The 23,145-nt window shown below is 41.0% G+C and overlaps 2 protein-coding genes, 1 long non-coding RNA gene and 3 other non-coding genes across 6 annotated transcripts; 3 read left to right on the top strand and 3 right to left on the bottom strand.

The window, feature by feature from the left end:
* Window positions 1–2,142: 2,142 nt before the first annotated feature.
* On the bottom strand, window positions 2,143–2,277 carry LOC133026542 (U11 spliceosomal RNA). The gene has a single exon (XR_009683208.1). It is a non-coding gene; the product is annotated as a U11 spliceosomal RNA (small nuclear RNA).
* Window positions 2,278–6,884: 4,607 nt separating this feature from the next.
* Window positions 6,885–8,939, bottom strand: rab42a (RAB42, member RAS oncogene family a). Its single transcript, XM_061093210.1, has 2 exons — window positions 8,725–8,939; window positions 6,885–7,326 (listed from the first exon to the last, which is right to left on the bottom strand). Exons 1-2 carry the CDS (start codon window positions 8,937–8,939, stop codon window positions 6,885–6,887), a joined length of 657 nt encoding a protein of 218 aa, XP_060949193.1.
* A 746-nt stretch (window positions 8,940–9,685) lies between these two features.
* LOC133025848 (uncharacterized) lies at window positions 9,686–11,801 on the top strand. The gene is made up of 7 exons (XR_009683166.1): window positions 9,686–9,754; window positions 10,346–10,402; window positions 10,657–10,705; window positions 10,919–10,967; window positions 11,137–11,187; window positions 11,389–11,463; window positions 11,638–11,801. It is a non-coding gene; the product is annotated as an uncharacterized LOC133025848 (long non-coding RNA).
* On the top strand, window positions 10,441–10,577 carry LOC133026548 (small nucleolar RNA SNORA16B/SNORA16A family). Its single transcript, XR_009683213.1, has one exon. It is a non-coding gene; the product is annotated as a small nucleolar RNA SNORA16B/SNORA16A family (small nucleolar RNA).
* Window positions 11,497–11,571, top strand: LOC133026546 (small nucleolar RNA SNORD99). The gene has a single exon (XR_009683211.1). It is a non-coding gene; the product is annotated as a small nucleolar RNA SNORD99 (small nucleolar RNA).
* Window positions 11,802–21,176, bottom strand: ctps1a (CTP synthase 1a). The gene is made up of 18 exons (XM_061092623.1): window positions 21,037–21,176; window positions 18,861–19,042; window positions 18,592–18,762; window positions 18,397–18,497; window positions 17,779–17,895; window positions 17,257–17,340; window positions 16,409–16,489; window positions 16,174–16,325; window positions 15,898–16,030; window positions 15,070–15,158; window positions 14,890–14,984; window positions 14,721–14,783; window positions 13,197–13,240; window positions 13,014–13,110; window positions 12,878–12,933; window positions 12,677–12,773; window positions 12,448–12,592; window positions 11,802–12,360 (listed from the first exon to the last, which is right to left on the bottom strand). The coding sequence occupies exons 2-18, from the start codon at window positions 19,027–19,029 to the stop codon at window positions 12,276–12,278; spliced, it is 1,779 nt and encodes a 592-aa protein (XP_060948606.1). The 5' UTR covers window positions 19,030–19,042; window positions 21,037–21,176; the 3' UTR covers window positions 11,802–12,275.
* Between the last annotated feature and the right edge of the window lie 1,969 nt (window positions 21,177–23,145).

Raw genomic sequence — 23,145 nt, 5'->3', positions numbered from 1 at the left:
CAACACGCGTAGTTGGATGAGGTGGATCTTGTGTCCTGCTGTGGCTCGGGCGGGTTTGTTCCTATCTGTCTGATCAGGGAAGGAAAACATGTCAACAGACCGTTAGACAGTTAGATAAACAGACAGACAGATAGATAGATAGATAGATAGATAGATAGATAGATAGATAGATAGATAGATAGATAGATAGATAGATAGATAGATACACAGACAGACAGACTGGTCAGATTGATCCCAAACTTCGAATATTCCTGTGTTACAGCAGCACTTTATTAGGAAAAAGCCATACAAATTAAAGAATATATATATCTATATGTGCTTTTGTATTCATTATATCAATGAAAAATAACTTCTAAAAAGGTGTTTTCATAAAGTCTTAAAAAAATAAGGTTTTATAAAGTCCCATTTCTCCCTTATTCAATTATCCTGGTCCCTGAGATATGCTCCTGAGCCTCTGATACAGGTCTGATGGATCTTCCTCCTTCAGAATAGTCTTTAGCTTTGAGAGAGCGAGGTCAGTCTTTATTTCCAGCACATCACACAGTTCCAGCCCTGGACTGATGGCCTCTATGAATGCTTCAATGACATCTCATTCAATGTGTCCTCTGTCCACTGCAATAGGTTGGTGGATGACATTTTACTGTCCACTCTCACGGATTAGTCCACTAATAGGGAACTCTCTACGATTGGTCACTTCAGGCACTTTGGCTGGTGGTGGGGACTGGAGACGTTCATTCACAATAGGGTTGGATATGTGCAGTTTTCCACTATAGCTGCCTTCAGAAATGCACTGAGACAATTACACATGTGTTTTTCAAAGTTTTTGTTTGAATGAATAAACAGAGGAAATGCAGCTCTAGTTTTTTTTCCCATTTTTATATGGCCAGACTGGAAGTGCTGGGTATCGAACCGCTAACCTTCCATGTAGGGACCACTTTGAGCCCTTACAGAGTGAGGACATTTTGGGAAAGTGAGGACATTCTGATTCACTTTTGATGGGCTGTTTCAGGGTGTAGACTTGCTTTTAGGGTTGGGGCTAGAACTAGGTTGAGGTTTGCGTTAGGGTAAGGGTTAGTTATTAGTTGCGATAGTTAAGGTTAGGGTAAGGGGTTAAGAAATGCCTTTTGTCAATGAGTGTCCACACCACTTTAAAGAGACAAATGTGTGTATGTGTCTTAGCCTCACCTGTAGTCAAATAGACAGACGTGCATAAATTGCATTCAAGGCAATTTGTTTTCATAACACATTTCATACTGAGGGTAAATTCAAAGTGAAATAAATCTGACAAAGCAGAGGGATGTGGCATCACCACATTAATGACATTAGGTCTGGCAGTACCAGTGCTGTAGTGCAGCTAGAAGAACATGCACATGCAAGAAGAAACTCTATCTGTGGGATATGAAGTTTGAGTCTTATCTAAATCTATCATATCATCATTATACTAGTGGCTATTCTGCAGGTGAACTGAGTTACCCCAGTCCCCTTTACGACAAGAGAAAAGAACATTAAGCCAATTTGTGAACGGCTCTCAGGAAAGAATGGAGCCATGCGAACCGTCTCCCTTCAAAAAGTCATAATTCCAGCACTACTGTGTCTCTCTGCATATCATTGCATTGCATTACATTTCATTTAGCTGACGCTTTTATCCAAAATGACTTACACTAAGTGCATTAAACCATGAGGGTAGAACAACAAGAATCACGAAAGTACAATTTCTTCAAAAAACATAAACTACAAAGTGCTATAAGCAAGTGCCATTTGAGTGCTACTAAATTGTTAGTTTTAACATTTTATTCAAGGTATAGTTGAAAGAGGTGTGTTTTTAGTTTGCAAACAGTCGTGATATCATCATCCTAGAAGTGGATGTCAGAAGTTTAGGTTAGGTAACTATATTTGTACCCTTAGGTAGATTTGTTTTGCAGCAAAAAGAAGAGTAGGCATCCATCCAAATACATTTCAAAATTACACTCTGACAGAAGATAAGACCAGAAAACCCTGACAAAAAGGGATAAAAGGCTTTAGTATCAATAGTAAATTGGATAAGGACAAATGTGCAAATCAAAGATTGTATGGGTGCAAATACATATTTTACCAACACTGAGATAAGTATTGATAACTTCTTTAAAATTGAACAGTAATGTTTGGGGCGCCAGGACAAACGATCACCAGCAGCCCCGTGTAGCAAAAATTGTGCTTCCGAAATCTCTTGATGTAGATTCCGCAGGAGACGAGACACTCGCCACATCTCCTGTGCCAAACATAGCAGAAGCCCTTTTTAACGGAGTACCTGAACACAGCACCGACTGTGTGAGGGCAACATGCTCTTCAGTCAGAGGTTCGTCACCTGGTGCCTATTTTAAATGCACACGTTTTCTGTGGTGCTTCATACAGTTTGAATTTTAATCTACAAATATGATACCAAATGTGTTAGTTTTAGTTTATATTATTGAAAATTGAGAACAACTCCATGTGCGGCTTGGACAACCCAAGTGCATGATGGGTAAAATAGGCGGAGTTTACTAATTACTGCTGCGTTCAGGCCATGTGGGTAAATCACATGGAACCAGAAAAACAACTCTCTTTTGACCGACTGCTAACATTTCTCAGAATTGTCTGATTCACAAAGGGCCTGATCACGTGAGCATAAAAACTACATTGTGTTACTATATCATATTTTATAATCTGTACATTTGAGAATCCTTTTTCCCGAAATAATGTGTGTAAGATACGACAAGAGAATCCTTTGAGTTCCACTATTTGGATATTTGCCGAGTTACAGATGAAAGGGGACAGTGAAATACACAGTCTGTAAAGGACTAAGTAAGTTATGAGTAATATGAACAAAGTAACAGAATATGTACAGTGTTACAGTGTATTACTCATATGATTATTGCACAGTTTAATTAGTTGGAAGTGAGATATATAAGGTCCATTTGGTCTAGTAGAGGTGTTGATATAAAATTATTTTGTTTGAATTTTTACTTCTAAAATCCCAAACACATAACTGAGGATATGATTCAGAAACAGGGGGGAAAAATCAAATTAAATACGTGTTCTGTTAAAATGTTTTTTTTGGAGGGCAAGAGTCACTTTCACGTATTAAACAGCTTCAACCCTACAGGACATCTATTCTAGAACTTTCAGCTAACACTGTGTACTCAAATATTTTATTTCCCTCTGGACCTGATTGTCACAATATCTCACCCCCAGTTATGAAATCACACCTGAGGTTACCTAACATTCTTTGGATAAAAGGTGGCAGTATAGACTTATCTGAGTCTTTGTTAAAGCATGGACTTTCCTAAATCATTATCTTGACCACAATACATAAACAAATAATAATTAATCTAGGTCATGATGACCCTCCTTCCATCTGTCAGAAGAGGGCGCCAAACCTCGTAAAAAGAAAAACAAAAAGGATACAGACCAGGCCAAACATCACTCATTGGGCATCCATTTATTGTTTTTTAACCAATCAATAAAATCACATCAAGTAAATGAATCTCTTATACATAATATATAAAATAAATAACATTTATTCAGTAAAGCTGTGAAATGTGACCAATGGGCTCGGGAGCTGTATAGGTATGTACCATGTACCATCCTGTGGGCCTTCTGGCTGCTGACGTTTTGTGGTACAGACGCCCTATCAGTGGGTTGGTTTGATCATTCCAGTGGATAACATAAAAATCATTAAAGGGACAGTTCAATATTTTGGGGGGAATCAGTCTTTCTGTGAGTGAGATGAGAAGATCAGTAGCAGAATAATCTCATCATCTTGCCCTCAGAAAGAACAGGAAAAGGCATGTTTCAAGAAAAGTTGAACTGCCTTTTAGCTTTCAGTAAGAGAGTACTGTGATCGTGGACAGAAGATTTGGAATTGTATAATTACAAATGTTTTATAAATATTTAATCATTGTTGGGTATTGAGGCGCCAACTACTGGTTTATGGGAATTAAGCAAATTGTCCATGTGTTTCCAGAGTGGACCTTTAAATGTAACCAGGTCTTCACTCTGATCAGTGCAGTGCTGCAGGAATGGGAATCATGCTCATCGGAGAACTGTTTGCTGAGTCTCAACTTACAAATGTAAACAATATCATACAATGTAACCCTGTTTACATGAGAGAGCAAAGTGAGGAAGGTAGTTGCAGTATTAAACACAATCAGACTGGCTGTTACATGGAGGTTCTAGACAGACGAGTCCTCAACTTCACCGTGAACACAAGATGTTAACGTCTGATTGTCAAACAAACAAAGTAACATGTATCACATATGGTTACACTGTATTTAAACCTGACTATAACATGACACCAGCGAATACAGTGTGAATCTGTACAGAAAAGTTAAATCAAATAAAGGGATGGTGCAAATATTTTACAATACATTCCTTACTGAAAACTAGGCTGCAACCAAAGAGTGTTCACATATGTACTCGGCCCCCCACACAACATTTAATAACTCAAGAAAAAACACAAGCTTGATCACATGAATGCAAAGAACGAACAGAATGCATAATCTCTTGCTGGTTGCAGTGTGTTTTGTGGACAGGTGTTTTCACAAGATGCCGGTGAAAGGTGATTAAAGTGTGAGAGGAGAGGTGAGTGCCCCGGCCAAGTGGACTGTGGTCTATTGTCGGCTCGTAAACACCAGATTAATGGCGCAGTAAAGAGACTCAAGAGACTCGAGAGCGTACACCATCGTCTGTGTTAAAGGAAGTTATTGCTGTCATGTGCACGGTTACATCGTGTGTAGACATGCTCTCATCAGCAAGCTGACAATCACAGGAATCTGAGATTTGGAGAATAAAGTCATCTTACAAGAATAAAGTCATAAATGTGGAATTTGGACCACATTAAGTTAAACTCTAGTATATGTTTCACAAAAAATGAAATACTTTTGTAACATTAGCATCATGTTATCATAAGTATCCAGACTTTAAAAAGATAGGCTAAGAATCCTTGTGTCTTTCTTTTTAACAAAATATTACTACTTTTTTCTAATTACACTTAGAGTTTAGCAGTCCAAATAAAAAAAGGTTCCTCAAAATGGCCCTAATACTTCTTTATCCATTACTTGCTTATCAGAAGAATTTCAGGAACGTAAACAGTACTTTTCCACATTTTTCCAGATTTGTATTTGTGATGATGTGATGGATGATTTCATCACATTTCCATGATTGAGAACAAGCATTTTAATAACTAGCTTAGCATAGAGGCTGGAAGCAGGGGGCACTGCTCCCAGCAGAAGGTGGACATATATACACCTTCAAACAGTTCTATGGTAACACATCGTCTCAGTTGTTTAATATGGACCCAAGCAGATTTATAAAAATCTATATCTTTTAGAAATAGTTGCATGTTATAACCCTTTCTTTAGATATCTATTGATGCCATGTGTAGTTTTTCTATGTCTTTTCAGGCACAATTTACCACACATGGTGACGTCACTGACAACTGTCACTATGGCAGACTATTCTAATGGCTGAAGACAGCTAGGCTTGCTGTTTACCCCTATTTCAAGCTAAGCTAGGCTAATGGTTCAAGATTCTTACTTCACACACAGACATGAGAGCAACACATCAACTTCTCGGTTACCTCTCAGAGAGAATTTGAATGACCGTCATTCTCAAAATGTTGAACTATTATGTGAAGGCCCTGATGAAGAGTGAGAGGGGCAACAACATGTGACAAAGGTCCCTTGCTAAAAGCCAATCCAGGAGCCATGATTCTGCATATTTGCTGCATGGCTCAACCCCCAGACATTATTAGCTTCTGCAGTTTATCATTATTTTCTTTGACTTGTAGGTGAGACATTCCTCTAGACTTGAACCCACATTCCCTGCTCACTGACAAACTCTGGAACACAACATAAAGGGAGTAACACATCCATCCACCGATTTAATGAGTTCATCACCACCTCAGGCCTGAATGAGCTTAGAATTAAAGAAGTGGTTGTTTGTTTAAGCTACAAACAACAGTTGGTGAATTGAAAACTCCTTTTGGTTCTTAATCAAACACGTCTTCACTAATACTGATGACACATTAAAAGGTCTGAGAGATCTCTTATTTTGATGTTGATGTCTTGCTGCTGTTGATGCTATAATACAAATACCTAAATAGGATCATCTATCCTAATAACAATGACCTATCTTTATGTGTACAATTTAACTAGAAATAATCTCTATTTTTCTTTACAAAACATTACTCCAGTATTCACAGAATGATCAAAATTTTAGTCAGTTTGGCGTATGTGCACGTACAGCTTACATGAGCGGGGGGAGCCCATTGATTTCATATGGTGACACTTATTGTGGAGTGCACTGTGTCTGTTCACGATATTAATTAAATAGCTTTTAGTGACCTTTCAGCTTCCATCTCTACAGACTTCACTATTATTTACAATATTACAGACACATAGGATTGCAGGCAAAGCGTTGCACAGACTTTGACAGGTAGAAACCACACACTAGTGCCGTATGAAGGTGGAGTGATGCCCGACCACAGTATCGTCAGTATGCTCAGTAGAACATTATCTCCAGTGCTATGAAAAGGAGTGTTGACTACACCCTCAGCCCCAAGACCTGATCACCTCTACACGCTTTCTCTGTTTTTTGGCCTAAAAGGATGAAAACAGCTTGGTTCGTGCTACACCATATGAATTTAGAGACACAACTTGTTTATAAGATACACGCCAGGATGTTCACTGACCCCCCTCTGTTTGAAAAGAATCTCAGTCGTCCCCCATACAGAGAGGGCATGAAGCACAAGGTGAAGAAGTGATGGATGATGGTTATCATGGGGTGCTGAGCCTCGATGGACGGCTGTGAGGCGAGGGCGAGCTCCAGGTGTGACAGGACAGTGTTTGGACACACACAGATCTCAGTCAGCAGTGGCAGCCCTTTTCAGTGGACGCCCTGGCCAGTTCCTCTTCGTCATCGGCCGGGTAGAGGACCTTAGCGGTGAGGCCGCTCTTCACACCATCCCATCCATCGCGGGTGACGATCTCACCCATCTTCATCAGCTCGTAGATGTCTCTGGTCAGCAGCTCAAAGGCCCGGTCCACGTTGCTGTTGCACTTGGCCGAGGTCTCCACGTAGCGGATGCCCAGGTCGCCCGCCAGCTGCTCCGCCTCGTCACGGGTCACCTTGCGGTCCTTGTTGAGGTCACTCTTGTGGCCGACGAGGATGTAGACCATGTGGTGAGGTAGGATGTGCTCACTCACCTCCTTGTGCCACTCCCTCACATGCTCAAAGGTTTTGCGGTTGGTGAGATCGAAAACAAGCAGGCCGCCCACAGAATTGCGGTAATATGAAGTCGTAATGGACCTGTCGAGTAGACAGACACGTTATTAAGTGAAAGCAAAATCATCTTTGAAAACAGTTGTAATCTTGGCTTTGTCACCTCTAAATGTTGTACAATATTGATGAGCATCCTCCATTACAAGTCTCATAACTGTTTTTATGATTTTTGGTCCAGTCTCAAGTGGGTCAAAAGCATTCAAAGGCTCAACTCGTGTTGAAGTACAACTCAAGTTTTGAGTCTGTACAGATAGTCACATGCTCAATAGCTACTTCTGATTCAAACTATATGTCCTTAAGGTGTTACCGCAGATGACAGCAGACAGGGAATATCATAGTAATATTTCTTATACTCATTTTTATTGTCCCAGGATCATTGGTATAGGGACCAAATCAACCTTCCAGATGTGGTGCATCTAATCTAATGCCTTTAACCACAAATAGTGCAGCTTTATTTGGTTTTGCCCAGAGCTCCCATAACTTATAAGTCACCTTATGGTATACCCCAATACAGAGGGGCATGTGTCTGTTTCCATTCAAAAAAGATGCACCATATATGGGCGATATTGGCAATAACTTAATCAAGAACAATTATTCACATCTATAGTAGCTTTTAATTGCTCTGGTGGTTGTAAATGAAAACTGGTTAATTCCATTACTGATGTTAATCAAATACCACAAACCAGACTGTAAGGGATATTTGGGTCATATGAGTCTTGGACTATTGGGCAGCTGGGACAACAGTACTGAATCACATGGCCACACATGTCTTATTCATGCGCTGATTTACTAATCATCAGTTTATTTCAGAAGCACTTCTCACAGTCAGACCTGTTGAAACAGAAGTGAAAGACTGGAGAGTGGTGAAGCCTTTAGGAAAACACCCTTAGAAGCCCTGGCAGTGGCTTCAAAAGAGGAAACAGATCTGAGAGCTGAGGCTGCTGCTCTAGACAGAGAAGTGCTTTACAGGAAATTATCCGTGGCAGCAGAGACACATGAAACACAACAAGCAACAGGGCGGATGAATGCAATAATAAAAAATAATAGGTGACGATACAGAGCTGTCATCTTTGTGTTGCCCTGGAGACTGTGGCACTGTACCAGGGAATCAAACTGGGGCCTAGATGTGAGGAGGATGCCCATCATCCGTGAACGCATGCAGTGATGCGACTCGATTTTCACAGGACATCAGAAGATCCAGGCCTTTATAATCTTCTGACCCTTCTCACCACTGCCCACATTACATCACAATGATAAAACTGAACGGCCTTTATTTCAAATACAGGGCTTCGTGTTTTAAAAAAAAAAAAATACGACAGCAAACCAAGGCCTATCCATTATAGAGGATAGTCGTCATCCATACATTTCAAATCACAAATGTTTAATCAAATCTTGATTTCATCCTCAAACCCCACTCGGTCCTACCTGAACCTCTCCTGGCCAGCCGTGTCCCAGAGCTGCAGCTTTATCTTCACCCCGGGCTCCAGGTCCATCGCGCGGGCGTAGAAATCGACCCCGACCGTGGGATCCGCCACATCGCTGTAGATACCGTCCGAAAAGCGCTTCAGCAGCGACGACTTGCCCACGGTGGAGTCCCCGAGCAGGATGATTCTGAACTGGTATTGCCACAAAATATCCATGGCATGACGAGCGGGGACGGTATACCAGCGGAGAGAGAGAGTCTCGGTGTGTGTGTTGAACAAAGCCCTGAGCGCTGTGTTTACATGGAGCCCCGGTGCTGCTGCTGCTGCCGCCGCCTTCTGCTCGGGAGGAGACGCGGGGCACGGCGGGTCATGTGACGGGTTTACCTACGATCCACCACCGTAAACCTACTGCAGCCATGAATCAGGCGATTGTGTGTTTTAGAAGTGAACAGGGTCGGAGATTAGCTGGATTTTAAGTCATGGGAAATGCAGGTGTTCTACGTTGTGGCACACAGGGAGTCCTTTGTGTGGATTGTGCAGCACGTTCAGTCTGTGGAATATCAACACGATCAAAGCAACAGAGCACAAATGTCACATGTATCACTTTAATGTGGTTTAATGGAAACTACACGAAGCGGAGGTTGGAGATGGTTGGTGCTGTCCGTGGTTCTGAAGCTACACAACCTCCATTTCCACACATATATAACCTCCCACCGATGTGTGTATTTCTGTCTTTACACACAATATGTCACACTCTGTCTTATTCCCAGAAAAACAAGTGTTGAAGGAAACGTAAAGAAATAAATGTTTTGCGTTGATTTGGAAAGTGTCAACAAACATAAAAGACAACAAGAGTTCGTCCAAAAAAATGACAAAGTTGTAGGAATACATATCCCGGCATGCAAGCGGTTCACGTAAGCTGTGTGAGCCAATCAGAGGGCGCTAGCGTGTATAAAGCCAACGAGAGCCTCCCTCCTCTCTCTCTCTTCCTAGTCTCCTCGAGAAGAAGGACCGACAAACTTCTAATCATGGTGAGGCCTCGACCAGCTTCTTATTTTAACTCAACAACACCTCTACTTTAGTTCGCTTTTAATACCTCTTGCTTGAAACAATGTTGTTAAATGTAGCTTACTAACTTTCAGTGATGCTAAGTGCTTATGCGGCCTAGCTAACTGCTAGCACGTGTTGTTAGGGGGTACTGGTAATGCTTTCAAAATCAAATTACAGTATTAACATTTGTATGAAATCAAACTACCAATGTTAACATGTCTTGGAATTTAGGCCTGGATGTGCCGTGGCTAGGCTAAATGTTAGCACGAGTGCTTTCACTGCTTGTGGACCACGTGGCAGGATCCTGGTCTGATCTAACTAATCATGACTATTCTACAGAATACAAGTTAAACGTTTCTCATTGCTGTACTGTGCACTAACCTGTCATATGGTCAACAATGCTTTTTAGTAGACTATGCATTTAATTGGTCATTAAGTGGTGTAGGCCACAACCACGTAATGACGAGCATAGCCACTTTTTAGCATCATGTACCAATTAATGCAACGTTAGTTCGGTTTAAAGCTGATGTTTTGTATTATTTGAGTTACTTAATGTGATCTCTTCTCTACAGACTCGACCAGTAATGGCTCCACCAAGTTTCGACCCTGGCCGCCTGCATACATCACAGGTGTTATTTTTTTCTTTTTCATACTGTTCTATCATGTGACTGGCACCTATCGAAGCCGTTCGTGTTCTCATGTAGCAGTGAACGGTCATCAGGCTGCCCAGAAGATTACTTTCACCGACGGTCGCTGTTCAGTTTGAAAGTAACTGTTACAGCAACATTAAGGGGAAGGACATTCGGTCTCAACATGTCTGAGTAATGATTAATCATATCTAATTTAATTACAAATGTTAACACTTACTTCTGTCTGTCTGCAGGTACTGCCGAGCGTGAGGAGACTAAGCACAGACACTTCATCACTAGCTGGTAAGCTCTCTAGCCACATTACCTAAATATCCTGGCTGTGATTACAAACTTGCCCTCACTGACTCTGTCTGACTGAGACAACATTTACTGAGCCACTCCTTTTAACATCTCTTTAGGAGGTGATGGTGGCAGCATCACAAACTTGTAGTGTTTTTTTATTCTGCTCTCCTCAGGTGACCAATTACAAATGTTAAGACTTACTTCTGTCTGCAGGTACTGCTGAGAGTGAGGAGACTAAGCACAGACACTTCATCACTTGCTGGTAAGCTCTCTAGCCACATGACCTAAATATCCTGGCTGTGATTACAAACTTGCCCTCACTGACTCTGTCTGATTGAGACAATATTTACTGAGCCACTCCTTTTAACATCTCTTTGGGTGTTGATGGTGGCAGCATCCGAAACTTAGTGTTTTTATTCTGCTCTCCTCAGGTGACCATGGCTGACTACTTCAGTGACTGGATAAAGACTGCTCATGTCTTGGTAAGTTTCTCATTTCCCCTCAAGTCTAAATTGAAGCATGCTATTCTAAGAACCTGGGGCTTGTTTGTAGTCCAGGGTGCTCCAATAGCATGCAAGATTACAGGATGGTCTTTGACTGTGCTGGCCATTTTTGCCATTAACAGCCACTCTACTGTCCAACAGATGTAAAGTATGATTTCTAACTGCACATTCTTTCTGCAGAAATCACTCTGACTCATGACCTCAGGTCTGGCATCGCCGGGCTGTGTGGGTTCCCAACCCTTCCTGCTTCACAAGGTAATACAAATGCATTAATTTTGCTTATGTTGATCTGATCTATGATGACGAATTTACAATTATGCGGACTGCTGGATGAACGTAGCGGATATGGGACTGAGATCAGCCCTAAAATATTGTGTTGAGTGAAGGCTCTTGAATTGTGCTCATATTTTTATTTCTTTTCACTTTCAGTAGAGCGTTGGAGATCTTCCCGTGTGGGGAACTGCTGCAGGCCGTCCCAAAGGACAACAACCCAAGGATCATGTCGGATAGTTGCCATAACATTCATGCACAATAATTGAACTGTGTGGATTGTGAAATTGTTTGTATGCAATAAAAAAAACCCTGCAAACTAATACTGGAATCTGTTTATTAAATTCATATTTCACAAAGGAAGATGTAACGGTACATAATTGCAATAAGGCCACAGTAGTAAAAACCTGATGTGCTGGATGATTCTGTTTCAGCCATTTAGAGGTAACATGCATTATCTGAGCAAGAGCCCAAATGAATAACCAGTGAGGTAATCTGATCATTGGTACACCATGCATTAAATTCTATTCAAATGAATATTTCTTACTAAAGACAAAATGGTATCAATCCAGTTAATGTTTATTGTAACAAGTCTTGACAGAAGCATAGTTAATTGTGCTGAGGGCACTCACTCAGGAAACCAATAATGCATTTAGTAAAAATAAAAGCCATATGCGTTTTTGACCTGGAGGTCAGATGTTAATGTCAGGTATAACTGACATCCAACACTGTAGATAAGGATTGTAGTTTGTATCACTGAAACCATAGAAGAAAAATAGTTCCTCAGGATCTTTACATCATTCACCGGAAATGGAAGGTAATTTCAGCTCTGATATTTCACTGTCTGGGGAGCTGCTGCCACTCCGATCGCTGTATGTGTCCCTGTGCCAAAGAAAAAGTAACAAGCTTAGTTTTTCTTCTGGGTAGAGTCCTAAACTTGCATTGTGTATAAGTTGAGATGATGTTTACCGTGGAGATAGGCGGCAGCTCTTCTGTAAGTAGCTCTGCAGCTTCCCTGCAGCAGCCAGCAGCAAACCAAGATAAGGGGGTGATGGCTTTATGGGGCGTGAGGTGAACTCTGGGTGGTACTGTACTCCAACGAAGTATGGATGATCTGAAAACAGGATAGCGTCTTAAAATAAATGCAACCTGGTAGATGGTTGTAGTTACCCACAAGAATTAGTATTATTGTCCATACCATCAAGTTCTATGACCTCCATTCTTTCTCCTTCCACGTCTTGCCCTACAAAGCGGAAGCCCTTTTCTTCAAAGTAACTCTTCAGCTCAGGATTGACCTGCACAATGACGACACCACATTTTAAATAAATACACCACTTCACAAGTTCTTTTAAACAAACAATGTTTCTAAAGCTGCTAACCAACTTCCAGGTCGACATACCTCAAAGCGATGTCTGTGCCTTTCATCCACATAGTCTGCGTCTCCATAAAGCTTGCCTGCAATACAGAACAGCTGTAATCACAGAGCAGGTGCCACAACCCATCAACTGGCTGAAGGTGAATTCAAAGTTTCTTACGCAATACGCTGGTGTTGGTCTTGAAAATGGTCCGCCTCTTGCCTAGCCTCATTGTGCCGCCCATCTGCCCAGGGTTGTGCTCCGGCATATCGATCACCTGCAACGGTTCATGTTTGAATCTTTATGCACTTTTCAGGTCAAATCACATCGACATTATTTCTGTGTTCATAGTAAGGATCTCACCACAGGATGCGTTGTGTCAGGGTCAAATTCTGTTGAGTTGGCATCTAAGTGCAAAACAGACAAGTGTTAGAATGTAATGTCACTAATCACTGCTAACAAACCTTTGTGGGTGGTAAAAGGATACACTAGAGTAGTGGTGGTGGAACTGGGTATGAAGTGGGGATTTGAAATCACTGCTGATGAATAACATTGACACCGGCTGCGCCACGATTCAACACATTTTGTTATTCGTATTTCTCCTCTGTGGTTTACCCAAGATGTGTTTCAGTTATCCATCTTAATCTGACAGAACAAATCTGCCTCAGTATGACTATAGAGTGTTCCTTTAAAAGGAACTGTATTCCGTCTAATATGTGAACGAGTCCTAAAACTGTGCCTGAACACATCCTGACACAGAACTGAAGATGCTGCTGCTCCATTTGCACTACACAGACAGTGTCGACACTGTGTAAAGACCGTGATGAGAGAGAAAAGAGCAGAGATGTCCAAGGAGTAGGGATGGGGGAAAAAATCGATTCAGTTACAAATCGCGATTCTTGTGAATGACGATTTTAAATCGATATGCTGCCTCCCAAATCGATTTAAAAAAAAAAAAAAAATGTAGCCTACTTCTTGTTTATTTCAAAGTTTATATTTTAAGTAAACTTTTATTCATTCTATTTAATTTACCTTTTATTTATTGTTTAAAAGTAGCCTAAGTGGCATACATTTCTTAATCTGTCAGTTTGTGTGCAGTTGACAGGGGCTATACAATAATAGGGCACATTTTTATTTGTTTTCTCTATTGGCTGCCCGGCAGTCATTAAGTTAATGTTAATATTTGAAATAAAACTGGTAAAGCTCTAAGTGAATTTGACTGTGTTGTATTTGAAGGAATGATTCAACATTTTTCCATGGTCGAGTATTTAAAAAAAAAAAATAACCAAAAGAAATCCCAGGAAATCGTAATATTGAATCGCAATACTTACAGAATCGCAATACCCACAGAAATCGCAATACATATCGTATCGCCACCTAAGTATCGTGATATTATCGTATCGGGAGGTCCCTGCCGATTCCCGTCCCTACCAAGGAGATAAATAACTGACAAGCTACAGGCTACAAGTTAATATTAGTAACTAAGGGCTCCATGAAATGAAAAAATAGTTTAAATCCTGTATCTCTCAATTCTGTTATCTCATATTTTCTAAGGTTATTTTGGAACCTACAGTAATATTTTACATCTTCAACTCTTCCTATAAAACTGTTTCGACTCATCCTGCACTAATTTTGCGTTAGCTGATATTGTTTTAACCTGTAAATTAACCTGCACTGTCCGATTCAACAAATAAATCTGCAGGCGAAGGTGGCAGCACAGCAGATTAATAATGGAATCGAAATGGATCGCATCAATTCTCAGATTGTCTAATTTCTTGTTCATTGTCAAACTAATTCTGTTTTGATGAGATCATATGCGCAGCAGCTATATTTCAACAATACATCAGTTTGATTTAAACCAAACCTTATGCTCAATAAGAGCCTCACCTTTCCAGTCAAGCATGTTCCTGGCAAATTCACATACTGCCAGCTGCATTCCGAGACACACACCTGCAGAAACATGTAGCGTGTTTGTCGTTATCCATGTTGCTTGAAATTTGTACATTTAACCTGCATGGTATTTATGGCTACTCAGTCTCATGCAACTCTTCTGTACCTAGAAAAGGTTTCTTCTGTATTCTCGCCCAGTTGATTGCGCGAATCTTTCCTTCAGTTCCTCTGACGCCGAAACCTCCTGGAACCAGGATTCCACTGATGAGAGAAGGAGAAAAACAGTTACGGAAACTATAAATCTAAATTCCGGGGTTACTTTCAGAAATGAGGCCTCAGGACTCACTCAGCACTGCAGAGTTTCTGCCACGCCTCGTGGTATTTTACTGGTTCCTCCTGCAGAGTGTTGAGCTCCAAATATGCTGAGTCTATATACTGAGGAGAGGAGACATACAGCATAGACATAGGTGGCAGCTCTGAAGAGAAACACATATATTCAATCTCACGTTTCCTCCTCATCTGTCCCTCTTTAATTTGATGTCATGCTGCCACTGAATGATTGATGTAGCAGATGCAGCACTCTCTTGTTCCAGCCCACTCTTGTATGTGCAAAATGCACAGCTGCACTGGGCTCATTTTAATGTGTTGTACTTCTGACCGCACACCTCATCACAGTCGAGTATGGTCCTGTTTGTGTCGGATTGTTCATGTGATGATACCCATCTGTGGCTACATACATACGAAATACGTTTTCGTTTTAAAAGGAAAATATTCTGTGCTCAGTGTTTAAGCAGTGAATCAGTTATATTCCCCATCCGTGTAAACACACCGGTCAATCACGTGACTGTTCAAGGACACTAGTCATGTGTACCAGCGTAAACAGGAAGCAGATCTACTCTACACTTGGTTGATTAGTAACATAAAAAAACACAGTCGAGAAAAAGCAACGTTGAAAAGAAAGAGTAGGGATTTATTTTCTTGCATCGACTAGGAGGTGAAAGTGTATCGACACTAAGGGTTTGCAACGTTAAATAAGTACCCTGTCTAATGATAATGCTTCCTTAAATCCTACCAGTTACTAACCAGCTCACATGTATTAATACACATTAAGTGGATTAGGCCCTTAATACAGATGTAATTAAGATGAATATGAGTTCTGAACATTGTGACGTACCTTAACCTCCAGTTTGTGACTGATGGCCAGGGCTGAGTGCTCCAGTGCCTTGATGACAGATGCGTAAGAGTCTGAAAACTTGGTGTACTTCCCGACCAGTGCTATGCAGCAGTGCTCCAACAGTCTGTCTGACCTGTGAGAACAAAATGTGCCATACATTAGTAAACCGTTTCAGACAAAGCCATCAACTCAGTCAGGACAAAGTAAATCACCAGAGGAGCAGCATTCAGTGTTCAGTGTAGAATTACTTTTTTGACTTTGACCTTCGAGACTTACCTGTCAGACATCTCCTTCCATTTTATCAGCATTTTCCTCGGTTGGGTCTCTATGGGCATATTCAGCCTCCTGCTCAGGTAGCTCACCACACCCTGATCCTCCAGCAGTAGCGGCACCCTGTAGATGGACGACACGTCCTGCACACAGATGACCTGGAAGCACACAGGAGAGTTTAGAGCTGCTCGGAGTCTGAGCTCATCGTACATCCCACAATAAACGGGTGTCAGTGACATACCTGCTCTGGTTCTACATGGCAGAACATCGAGATCTTTTCTTTAACAGAGTTCTCCAGAGCAGTGGAACAGCGACACATGATCTGTTGATAAAGATGAGAAGAAACGTCATTACGGTCAAAGCACAAAAGTCATCACACAGCAAAACACCAAAGAAACTAGAACGTCACTCAGTAGAGCTCATACCTCCACCAAGGCCCGACAGTCCTCTTATGAGACCACATTAAATTCAATACATCCATTTTTTTATCTGGATCTGCACCAACTTGCGCACACTCGAAAAATATCAGCCCCCTAAATATGTCATCGAGATCCACGCAAAATCAGAGAAAATAATGAAAACGTCCTATCTCACAATGTTAAAGAAAAAAAGATCTTGAATCCACTTCCTTATCAAGATCTGCACCATAATATAATTGACCCTTGGCTTCCTTCCACCACGATTTGTTGTACTTTTAGCACAATCTTTCGAACTAACCTCTTTAGCAGAGATAAGGAGTAAGCATAGATAATATATTCCGTCAGCAGCAATTGTTTCTCACTCTTAAAACATAGATACTTGAGCTTGACCGATATAACGGTTGGCTGACAAATATGAGCTTTTGACAGACACATCTGTATTTGAATCTATCAAATCTTTATTTAACAGAGTAAACAATGCTATAATTTGAAAAGATCAGGGGTTAGAACAATGTGTCACCGTGGAGCTTTTACACCCTTTGTTAAATTCATGCTTTAACAATCAGGCCTGATCTGCTCTACGTACCATGGCATTTCCTGTTCTCTATTTGGACATTTTTTACACAAATGCTTTATGAAATGTTCTGATGTGCGACAGTAAGTGACTCACCAGATCAGGGGACAAGCCCAGTCCTCTCAGCTCCCTGACGCTGTTCTGTGTTGGTTTGGTCTTTTGCTCTCCGGTTGCACTGGGCTATAAAGAACGATGGAGACAGCATATGTATTTAACTGGAAGCAAAAACCTGCGTGCAAACCAACTAAGAATCTGGAATATCCAACATGTAAATCAAGACAACTGATGCAGTTCATGGCATTAACACACGTCCACAGTGATCCGATTGCAAGTGGTCACAGAAGACACATTAAGGACGCATTTTAATACCAGGTATGGACAGACAAACGGAATGCTGTCGGGACAGATGTTACAACCAGATGTGTACTGGGCCCCAGATGACCTCTGAATGTGGTCTAAGATGTTGGATCTCCAATGTGTCCCTACTGTGTTGAGTAGGCGGGTGTTCACATCTGTACCTTAGCTTACCACTCGTGATCAGAACACCCGTGAGGGATGGCAATATCTGAATGGGGTCTAGATAAAAGCAGGGGGGGTGTGAGGGTGTGCCTCTCTTACCTGTGGTATCAGACTGACGTGAATGTTACAGAAGTTCTCCCTCTTCACTTTAAACTGGAACTGCCTGAAGGCCTCGATGAAAGGCATGCTCTCAATGTCCCCCACGGTGCCTCCTAACTGCAAACACACACACACACATGATCAGAGACAATACTAGCAGCTTCAGCAGAGGCTGGAAAGAGAACGTGATCCTGTACAACATATCGTGAAAAGAGACATAGGCTTTTTTTCGATTTTTTTAAAGAGTTCCCCTCCTCCACGGAAAACACTGCTCCTGAAACGCCTGATTGGCCGATACACCCGCATCATTGTGACATCATGATACCAGTTAGCCATTCTACAGGGTTTTTTCATGACAAGATCCAGTTGGAGCTCAAAGAAGGAAACTTGGAGACTCATGGTAATCAAGACCATAACAATAACGCTGGCGTCTTTAGGGAGTTGAAGAGGTTAAAGAGAACATTTCAGACGGAGCAATGAACAGTTTAAGCAAAGTGGTTTGTTTTCTGCACATAAACTGTTAAAATGATGCACCTGAATAAGTTTAGTATGTTTCCTTTAATCTGAACCATTTTCTGTAACAAACTCAGATGAAACAACATGTACAGAGCGACTCACCTCTATCACACACACTTGAGGTTGTATATTATCTTCTTCAACTGGTACTTTGGCTTGTTTCACAACCCATTCCTGGATGGCATCTGTGATGTGTGGCACAACTGGATGGACAAAGGGGACATTACAACATTATTCTTTGTTGACTGTTTCTCTACAGCACGATTCCGTGTTTCAAACTTGAGCAGCAGCTGTTACCCTGCACGGTTTTGCCCAGGTAGTCTCCCCTCCTCTCCTTGTTGATAACAGACTGATAGATTTTGCCCGTGGTCAGGTTGTTGTCTTTTGTCAGCCGGATGTCCAGGAAGCGTTCGTAGTTCCCCAGATCCAAGTCCACCTCACCCCCATCATCCAGCACGAACACTTCACCTGAGCATGACAAAAATCATTATTTACATTTACATTACATCGTCATTCGTTAATTGAATGAATGGGTTAAATAGGAATGTTCCTCTCCTCTGACGTACCGTGCTCATAGGGCGAAAACGTGCCAGCATCTATGTTAATATAAGGGTCGATCTTGATGGCGGTCACATGTAGGCCACAGGACTTCAGGATCGTGCCCACGCTGCTTGCGATGATGCCTTTGCCGATGCCGGAGATGACTCCTCCAGTTACCAGGATATACTTCATCATGGCACTCTGGTATCTAAAAGATGAGGGTCACAAATCAATCTCTACACCGTGCAAAGCAGTTAATCCAGGACATTCTCACCGTGTCATGCTGTTATGGAAAACTCCACTGATCAGTGTCTAAGGTAGTGGAAATCGCCTGACTAGGTGTCTCACTGCTATGACCTTGATAAACAGGATGGAACCCTTATTTGGTGATGTTTTTCTTCCAACTGGTACCGTGGACGGAAGGACACAGCAGATAAGAATGAGACAGAGGATGATCTCATGTCTTTCATTCTTCTTTTTTTCATATCATGTCGTATGAAACGCCTCTTTGTATAAGTTCTGGCTTTTGTGAACTTGCGTCCAGTTGTTCCATTTTGAGCACCCGTGCTTGTTGTGTAAACTCTGCAGAGCTTACTATTATAAAGACTCAATGGCAACTCCAGTCTGAGAAATTCATTATTTCAAATATCACGATGAACTTCCATCACAATGCTTAGGGCAATTTCACATGTCACATCTAAAAGGAATGATTTAAAAACTAAAACTACATTCAAAGAAATCAAATCTTAAAAGATGAGTTTAAAACATAGGGACAAAGTGCCAGACAGGTTGTCATGTATCATGTGTCTTCCAAAAGAAACGTATTAGTATAGTTCCTAAGTGAAGTCTGGCAACTAAAGGGGGGTTTAGCAAATGTTCTGTTTTAGCCATTTTCTTTTACATCACCTTTCTCTTTTTGTTGTTGTTGTTTTATTCCTATATATTTGGTAAAGCCCTTTGTGACCTTGTTTAGATAAATGCAATTTATAAGTGCTTTAGTAATCAAGTTTTATTAATTTATATTATTGTTGTTATCATTTGTATTAATATATATATTCACTGCTGATGAAGGCTTCAAGACGTGACTGACACTCATTTCAAAGGGTCTGAGCGCATCTTTAGTTTCAAGAACACTAAATTGTATATTTTAAAAGTACAGTATGTTGTTTAGAGGTAATGTACTAGATTCCATTTTTTGAGGGGTTAATATTACATTTGCTATGTATGTAAAGAAAATGTGTTTTTAAATAAACCGTAATACTATTGATCATTTTTCTTCAGCCTAACAGGTTTCCACATCCACAGGATGGTGAAAATACATTTTTGGAGATTAGAATATCGGAAGAGTAAGATTCTATAAAATGTGGCTGTTTAATCAACCTAAACAATGGCTGACCCCTCCACCGTCCTTGTCCTACCCATATACAGTCTATGGTCCTGTCCTACCACGTACTTATTGTCAATGTCACTCATCTAAATAAATGTTTATACCATCAAACCAAAAGTTTAATCGAAGCTTCATGATGTTCTCGATGTTTTCAGACAAGAGCAAAGATGAAATGTTTCAATTCCAGCTTCACGCCAGAGAACATGCCACGTTCGATAACCAACACAACGCGGCCCGTGCGGGCGGGAAATGCCTAGCTCCTCTGGGCGAGAACAGGACAAGCGTGCGGACCGCCCGTCCAAGTTAACCCCGTCAACAAAGTAAGCGACACCAAAGTAAACCCGCCAGTGTGTTTAGCATTAGGCTAACTGTTAGCTGTAGTGTGATGACTTTAAAAGCATACCCTCCTCTGACCGGGCCGGGGCGGACGGGTACATTTAAACACGGCAGTGTTGTGTGAAGCTGCTAACCGCGGAGCTAACCTCCGTTACCATCACATCAAGCTCAACCACGCACACGTGTTCAATGGGCCCAGCATCGCTTTCAAAATAAAAGAAAGAGAGGTCGATTTACTAATTTTAATGTGAAAAACAGAACAGCATCCTACGTGTAATTGAAAACGATTCAGCCATCTGCTAAATGATCAATCGCTGCACAACATCGCTATCATCCAGCATGAAGTGTTTTCAATAGCGTGGACGTTTAGTTCTCACACCGGAAACCCCTCGTACTCACTGTGTCTACCTTGTGTCTTGGCTGTGTTTGCTAACTAGCTCACCCAGCCTCTCTGACAACAGCATCCCATTTTAACTCACCAAGATGATCTGCAATCACACCGGCTCCTTCTTCAGAGACTTGATCTGGACCCACCCAGCAGGTTGTTGGCTCCTGTTAGCTCCTGTTAGCTTCCCTACAGACCGAGCGTGCTCAGGTTGACTCTACACGTGTGTGCAGCGCGACACCACAGACGAGGACACCATTCATCTCAACTGTGCTGCCTTCACGGGCATCTCGGACCCATCCCGCGTCCAACCCTCACGAGTTTGGTCCTTTGTGATCACACGTATACTGGAAGTTATTGCAAGTTTTGATGCTCCCAGTGAGAGATACAAAGATACACAATCACAGTCAGTGGTTATGAAATTATCTTCAACGCCATTATTTTCATTCTTGTCTTAAATCATCACCATTAAGCCTCTCTACAAAAAGTGCTGTCCTGGCAGAAACCTTCTAACATCGATGATGAAGGGTATTCATTAATATTATTGTCTCAGATGCTCTGTGAATAAAAACATGTGTTTGTAATGGTATAGATCAACTTGAGACTCAGTGTTTGCAAACAGTCATTTCACACAGTAAGAATTGAGTATGCACAAAGTTTAACAAAGTCTGAAGCCTTAATAATATACAGTTATAACAATAACTATTACTCGAATTACTAAAGATTTAACTTGGCAGAATTTAGCAAATAAAATGAGCAATAACATTACAGTACAATAGAACAGTGCAAAGAATCAATAATACTATTGTGTTATAACTATATTGTTATTATTCTTATGTTTACTATTAAACTATTAGTTAAATTGCACCATACAATTTGACACACGTAAGAATACACATTGTATATTGTGCTATATAAATTTAAAGGTAAATGGGCATCACAATATAATGGTGGAAATGTATGACAGAAACCATTTAGTTAGTATTGGTGTAGATAGATAGATATATATATAGATTTAATTTCGTCCAAAAATGACGTGTGTGTGTTCCGTCAAAGCTCTCTTCCCGCTGAATGAATCATGACTCTTGTCCTAAAAGATTGGGAAGTAGTGCGTTGATGTTACAGTCACAAAGGCCACATAGGAAGGAGGTTGGTGTCACTGGATGGGTCAGTAAATATCAGACGCTGAGGACGAAAAGTGTAAAGTAGTATAACATGCATCTACTAGAGCAAAGTCTACTTAAGCTTAAGTAACAAAATGTATAAAAAGCAAATTTTTATGATATAAGCATTAATGTATTTATTTATAAATGTAAGAAAAGTAAAAATAAAAAAGTACCACCCAAATGTTCCTCCCATGCAATCTTGCTTTTCCTTATTTTGATGAGCACCTGAAGGCAGCACATGTTTCAATTTTAACCGTTAGGGGGAGCTCGTGTTTCACGTTTGAAGGCTCGACGTTGAGCAACAGAAAGACAAAAAAATAGCCTTGTTCTTGTATAAAGTCTTTTAGGCAGCTGATAAAGACAACTCCATGTTTGGTTTAGCTTTACAGATTATACAAGGCTTTTATCAGCAGTGGATTCTTTTTCTTACTGTTCAGTGTATTTCATCTGGTATTTTCAAGTGGCAGCAAATCCAGATGTCACAAGCCTTACCCAATTTAACTGAGAAAATTAATCCGTTCACACCTTTGCTTCTTTAAACAAAACAATTCATAATAACTACAACACATTTATCTGAACCCAGGAATACAATGAGCTTAATGCAAGTGCCGGTGCCATTGTATCTAGATTATAGATGTAATATCACAACAGTGGAGAGCCTTTCTTGTGGGTTTACAATGCACAAGTTCCTCTTTCTCTCCCTGACACAGAACAACACATTCTGCTGCTCTGCTTCATGGCCACAGTCCAAAGTGGTTAGTTACAGTGTACTGTGGAAAGGTCAATGGTCCTGTGATGTGGATCGCAGTGTATTATCCTCCTTGTGCTCAGTGAGATATGAAGTCCAGGCAGGGAGCACTGCGCTCTCATTTTATGTCAAACTGTGACTCGTTCAGAATAAACAACAAAATGTCCACATAGCCCGCTGTTGTTTGGATCATCTGTAACTGGTTGCGTCGGGCTCTGTGTGTGGGAGAGCACTGCAAATTAAAACAACAAAATGATGGAGTGAGTGACTGATGGCTGACTCACAGACA

Source organism: Limanda limanda, chromosome 19 (assembly GCF_963576545.1).
Source record: "Limanda limanda chromosome 19, fLimLim1.1, whole genome shotgun sequence".
In the NCBI taxonomy this organism is placed as follows: domain Eukaryota; kingdom Metazoa; phylum Chordata; class Actinopteri; order Pleuronectiformes; family Pleuronectidae; genus Limanda; species Limanda limanda.
Note: the sequence above shows the minus strand (reverse complement) of the source record. Positions and strands in the feature narration are given on the sequence as shown.

Coding starts and splice junctions, on each gene's coding strand:
- ctps1a (XM_061092623.1), bottom strand. CDS start 19,029: ATGATGAAGTATATCCTGGTAACTGGAGGAGTCATCTCCGGCATCGGC. Junction 17,896..18,396: donor CTCAAGTGTGTGTGATAGAG/GTGAGTCGCTCT, acceptor GTGTGTTTGCAG/TTAGGAGGCACCGTGGGGGA. Junction 16,326..16,408: donor GCCATGTAGAACCAGAGCAG/GTATGTCACTGA, acceptor GTGTGCTTCCAG/GTCATCTGTGTGCAGGACGT.
- rab42a (XM_061093210.1), bottom strand. CDS start 8,939: ATGGATATTTTGTGGCAATACCAGTTCAGAATCATCCTGCTCGGGGAC. Junction 7,327..8,724: donor GCTGGCCAGGAGAGGTTCAG/GTAGGACCGAGT, acceptor TCTACTCGACAG/GTCCATTACGACTTCATATT.